The sequence below is a fragment of the Pseudopipra pipra genome, chromosome 8 (genome assembly GCF_036250125.1).
Source record: "Pseudopipra pipra isolate bDixPip1 chromosome 8, bDixPip1.hap1, whole genome shotgun sequence".
Classification (NCBI taxonomy): Eukaryota; Metazoa; Chordata; class Aves; order Passeriformes; family Pipridae; genus Pseudopipra; species Pseudopipra pipra.
This window is the reverse complement of record NC_087556.1, coordinates 17,065,669-17,070,941: the sequence shown is the minus strand read 5'-3', so window position 1 is coordinate 17,070,941 and position 5,273 is coordinate 17,065,669. Positions and strand designations below refer to the sequence as shown.

General features: G+C 48.6%; 1 protein-coding gene across 1 annotated transcript; it reads right to left on the bottom strand.

Annotated features, from left to right (window-relative positions):
- Window positions 1–518: 518 nt before the first annotated feature.
- Window positions 519–4,349, bottom strand: LOC135418430 (very long chain fatty acid elongase 6-like). Its single transcript, XM_064663837.1, has 4 exons — window positions 4,156–4,349; window positions 3,286–3,417; window positions 1,787–1,938; window positions 519–1,259 (listed from the first exon to the last, which is right to left on the bottom strand). Exons 1-4 carry the CDS (start codon window positions 4,347–4,349, stop codon window positions 838–840), a joined length of 900 nt encoding a protein of 299 aa, XP_064519907.1. The 3' UTR covers window positions 519–837.
- Between the last annotated feature and the right edge of the window lie 924 nt (window positions 4,350–5,273).

Genomic DNA, 5,273 nt, shown 5'->3' with positions numbered 1-5,273 from the left:
AAAAAGACATAAAAAAAAAAATAAATCAATCAATCCATATGACAGCATTTATTAGTCATTTTAACACATCACACAGTGGCGGAAGTCCTCCGAGAGGAGTTGATCCTGGGACCCTTCTGCCTTCAGCCCACAGGGCTGGCCCTGGGCTGGGACCATTAGCAATGCCTGGCACAATCTGCAGGGCAGAGCTGGACCCTGCTCAGCTCCTAGAGTCTGAGACAGCAGCTAGTCAAGTTAAATAGATTGTTTAATATTGTACAAAAGGCACACCACAGATAACAGCCATTAAAGTTCATGGGATGCAGTTCCTCACACCACAGAGAAGAAGGGAGAGCCTGGGCAGAGCCCCTCCCAATGCAACCTTACAACACAGCAGGGATTTTCCATTTCAGTGCTGTTCCCACCAGTAACCTATGGTGGCTGCCCCACATGCAAAGTAGCAGTAGGTTTGGGCTCTGTTCTCCTGCTCTCCCCCAGAACCAGGGACCATGGAGAGGGTAGCGCTGTTTTGAGAGGCGAGGCACAAGGTAAACCCAAGTGACACAAAGAGGAAAAAGCAGAACCACAGCTCCAAGGTCTCCAGCCCCCAGGTACTTCCCCCTTCTCCTGTTACCAGACTGGAATGACTCGCACCTCACTCTGGCATGCCCCCCAATGCAAGGCAGACACACCGAAGGTCAATGCACAAGTTAATCTGAAGGCTGTTATCCACAGTGATCTCTTCCTAACCCTCATCACACCCATCCCATTAGGCACCTGAGATCCAGGCAGAAGTGAAAAGTTTCCCCTTTCCCTCTCTCCCCACCTCCACCCCAGTCTCTTCTTCTGTCCCTGGTTTTACTCCCCCTTTGATTTCCAGGTGCCACTCAGATAAGTTTTGGAGAAGTAGTTGACAAAGAGTACCAAAAAAGTGATATAAATCCAAGTTGTAGCGAGAAGCAGTGGCCAGGTGGTGTGGCAGACCTTATCATCCTTCCAGAAGAAGATAAAGATGTTCATTATTAAAAATCCCGTCATCTGCACCATTTGTGAAGTGGTGATTGTTATGGCGATGGACTTGGGTACCCGGATGCCCATGGCTGTCACAGTGTAGTAGGCATATGTGAGACCATGGACACTGAAGTTCAAGGCTGCAACCCATCCAACACCAGCCACCAGATCATTATGGCTATACCAGCCTACAACTGCTGTGGTTAAATGGTGATACCAGTGGAGAAAGATGAGCTTCTTTTTCCGGAGAACAATGAACACAGTGTCACCTTGAGTTGGGAGAGAGATGCGTTGTTAGTTTGGTGAAAGCACAGCAGTTGCACAAGTTTTCACAAGAGGCAGAACAAGCAAGCTTCAATACTAAAGCCATTATATGGCTTGATCCCACCAAAACCTAAGTTCACACTGAAATAGTCTGTATTGAAAAAGATCATTCGGGCACCCTACCTGCTGGTATGTTTGTAGTACAAGAGTCCCTTGCCCCAGGCTTGCTTACCTAGCTTTACCTACACAGCACTTCAGACCAGCTCTTCTTTACTTCTTTGGATTGAAATTGGGCAGAAAGCCCAACCCTTCCCTGCCTACTTGTCTGCTGCCCCCTCACTGCAGTCATTCCAGGGCAGAATTGTCTAGTCCAGGAACTGGCCTGGGGATCAAACTAGAGTAACAACATCAGGCTGCAACCCCTTGGAGAGCAAGCATATCATCTGAGGAAGCAAGAAAACGAGTGACACGTGCAAAGCTAAACAACCAAGTAACAGTAACAAACACACAGGATAAGAAGTTTCAGACTCACCCAGTTCCACAAGTTTGCTCACTGCAAATAAATGCATCCAAAGCCTGGAGACAGGGTGAACGTAGACAGATTGACTACACACTGATTGCTTAAATCCCTTGTTAAGAAGGAGGAAGGCCATTTGCTTCCAGACCCGTGAGGCTGCAATGACACTGCAAGAGAATCAGAGAAGAGCTGAACACTGTTCCCAGGGCCCACCAGAGCCTCTGACACCTCTACACCCAAGGATATTCAGCTAACTCCATCTCAATGCCCAGGGTAGTCTCATGGACATCTAAACAAACTGTTGTCTTCTTTTACTTCCCAGAAGGTTTTAGCTCTCTGTTTGCTGGGCACAGGCTTGCCCAACACCTTTTAGCCAGGATATTCCTGCAAGACAAAGGCTGCTGGTCCCACCAGAACAGCAGCAAGACACAAGGAGTAAGTAGGTTGTGAGACACCAACACAGCCCTTCAGCTTGCCTGGTGCCACCATGCAGCTCCTGGAGGGTAGCAGCAGCCAAGGTCTGAGCATCAAAGAGTGCTCCCTTGTTACACTCTCTGCTTCCACTGCTTGAAGAGGCACTTGAGCAAAAGCTCCCATGCTGATCAGAAAAGGGGAACAATTGTCCTGATGTCCCACCTCTTGACATGGGCCCACAGGACAGCCCAGGGAACATTTACAATCTCCTGTGGCAGGCAGTTCCTACAGCTTATGAGAAATACCACTTCTTCTTTGTTATCAACCTGTTTCATCCGCATGAGCTTGTCTCTGAACAGACCATGAACAGTCATCCCCTGACCTCCCCTCTCACACAACCTGTGATTTTACAGACCACTGCCATGCCCAGCCCTAACAGAAGATAACCGGTGTCCCTTTGAGTTGATCAAAGCCAACTGGAGTTAGAGGCAGTAGTCTAATTTCTCTCTGTCTCACGAAACAGACAGAAGGAGGTGTGAAGATAAGGGGAATTTTTGAAAATTGACATCTGCTTGTTTATAGTTACAGAGAATGGTCTGAAACAGTCTCACAGCCACTGCAGGAAACCAGTACTGTAAGACTGGACAGTTTTAAAACATACATTTTATATTAATTTTCTATGCTTCTGTGAGCTTAGCAGAATTTTTCCCACCTCCTACACAACAGGACTAGAGAGAGGTGGTAGTGGGAAAAACAATTTTAAAGAGTAATAAACCTCAAATCAAACTTGTAGTAAGTAGGAATCCTTTGAATAAGGGAGGATCTCTGTTTTTGCAGGCTTCACATTCATATCTACCCACTAATGATTTTCAAGCACAGTCCCCAGCAGTCCTTCTGCAGCTCATTCCACTTGCTGGAATATTTCTGGTGAGAAACAAATTACTTGTACGAGCAGGTCACTTCCCCTAGTTGGAAAGGGCCTTCATGGGGAAAAAAAATAGTTTATTTCCTTAGTGACATCATGGATATCCAGAACTTTCCATCAATCCAGTCCTTAGGGAAGATCTACAGCTATCTCCAGTTTTAGTAAAGGCTCTTACCTGAACAAGGTCAGACTGAAGGACCACAGGGTCAGTGGTGTCCGCAGGTGGAAGGCTCTCCGTTCCTTCATGAAATGCTGGATTCCAAAGACCAGGATCAAATAAATAGCACCAAAAATTAAAGACTTGTGCCTGCAAGTAGAGGAGAGGGAGCCATCAGGAAAAGACCCGAGCTGACCTATTTTCAGCCAGACTTCTGTAGCCCCAGTGAAGTGCTCTCACCAAGAAAAAACATCTCCCATTCTTATGTTAAGGTTGGGCTTGGAAGAAAGTCTGCCCTGACAGTGAGTAGAGCTAGCAAGGAAAAACTATGGGGACTGCAGAAAAGAAAGTGAACTGCTACATCATGGAGATTTCCACAAAACCTTGATGGGATGAGACAGGTTCTGGTAGCCTATGAGCAGGATCCCAAGCAAACACACCAATGCATTTTATCCATTTACACATGAGACTGTATAGGCAGAGGACGCCTATGCAGGATGTCTAAAAAGGCCAGTTGCACCAGTAAGCTAGAGCCTCAAGCACCTTGTGTTGTGTCCCACTCCTTTCCAAGGCTTTACAGCAGCATGTCAGGGCTCAGTACCCTTTTTGCCGGTGCAAGGGCTGCAGTGGCCATCCGTGGCTGCTCTTTGCCCTCTTGACTCATCACTACCTCCCAACAGGCTGCAGCACCACCTGGACCACTGTTTGCTCTGCCCCATGCACTGCTGCAGCCCTTCCTCAACAGCCTGAGGTGTGGAACCAGAGCCCTCCAACCTCCTCCTCCTCGGAACTGAGGACCCCCACACCTGTTCTGCTAGAAACAGCAGGACCCGACGGAGCTACCCGGGGTCCAGGGTGCATCGGAGCTGCAACCTCCTCTCCTCTCACCGATTTTCTATCATCCAGCTCCTAGTTGCCGTCAAATTGAAGTTCTTCTCAAAGTCATACTCTCCCAGCGGCTGCACCTCCGACGGGTCGACGTTCACTTCCATATCCAGCATCTCTGGGCGCAACCCAAAATCAGCCGCTCCCCGACCTCGCACCGGCGGATATAATCCCGGGAATGCGCTCCGCCCCAACATCACACCGGGGGCGGGGGCGGGACTGGGGACCTCCCGGGCCGACGGGGAGACCGCAGCCTCCAGCTCCTTGCCCAGCACAGGGAGTGGGAGGCTCCGGTCTCCCCGTCGGGCTCTGGGGGGCCCTCCCGCTCACTAGGTACCTGGTCCACCCATCCCAGCTCGCCCCTCAGCAGATGGGCAGGGTAATAACAACATTGTCACCAACAACAGGCAGAAACACCCTTACCCTGACTGCGGTTAGCTGTTGTGCCTGCTTCACCATAGACTGCAGCATCTGGTCACTGCTGCTGCAGATGAAATGGGCTCTAGGTAATCTCCTACTTAGCTTCCTGCAGCTGAAAATGGTTCCAATATAGTCAAAATCCCCTGAACACAGCATATCTCATTGCACCCTCTGGTCACTTCACTCAGTTTGGTATTTCACCCGAGTATCATGCTGTGGACAACTGTTTCATTGTTGCTGACTCCTTTGGCTGCATATTGTCTGTGGATTTGCTGTTCTCAGATGGAGTACAGTGGTTAGCTGCTTGAGGCACAAGTACAAAATACCTGCTTGTTTGACCTATGCTTTAGCAATTGTTAAACAAGGTCTCCTTTATGTAAGACACCATATCACAAGAGAGAACGCTCTTGGAACATGCAAGGGTAAATTGGATTAGTTGAGTAGAAAAGGTGCTGATACTGACATAATTTTTTATTCCTAACCTAATCCTTTGTTCAGTAGTTAAAGTTTTCATTTTGAAACTGCTTCATGCCACATGAACAAGAACATTGCCTCTCCTAGAGCAGGTCTGTCCATCCATCTCTGAGGTGGTGGCATGTTCAGTTACAGGAAGAGCTCATGACTTCAGCTGTTTGGTGCCACCTGAGCAGGCAGCTGGTGGAGAGCCCTCCCCAAGTGCGTCTTTGGCAGAAGGGAACAAG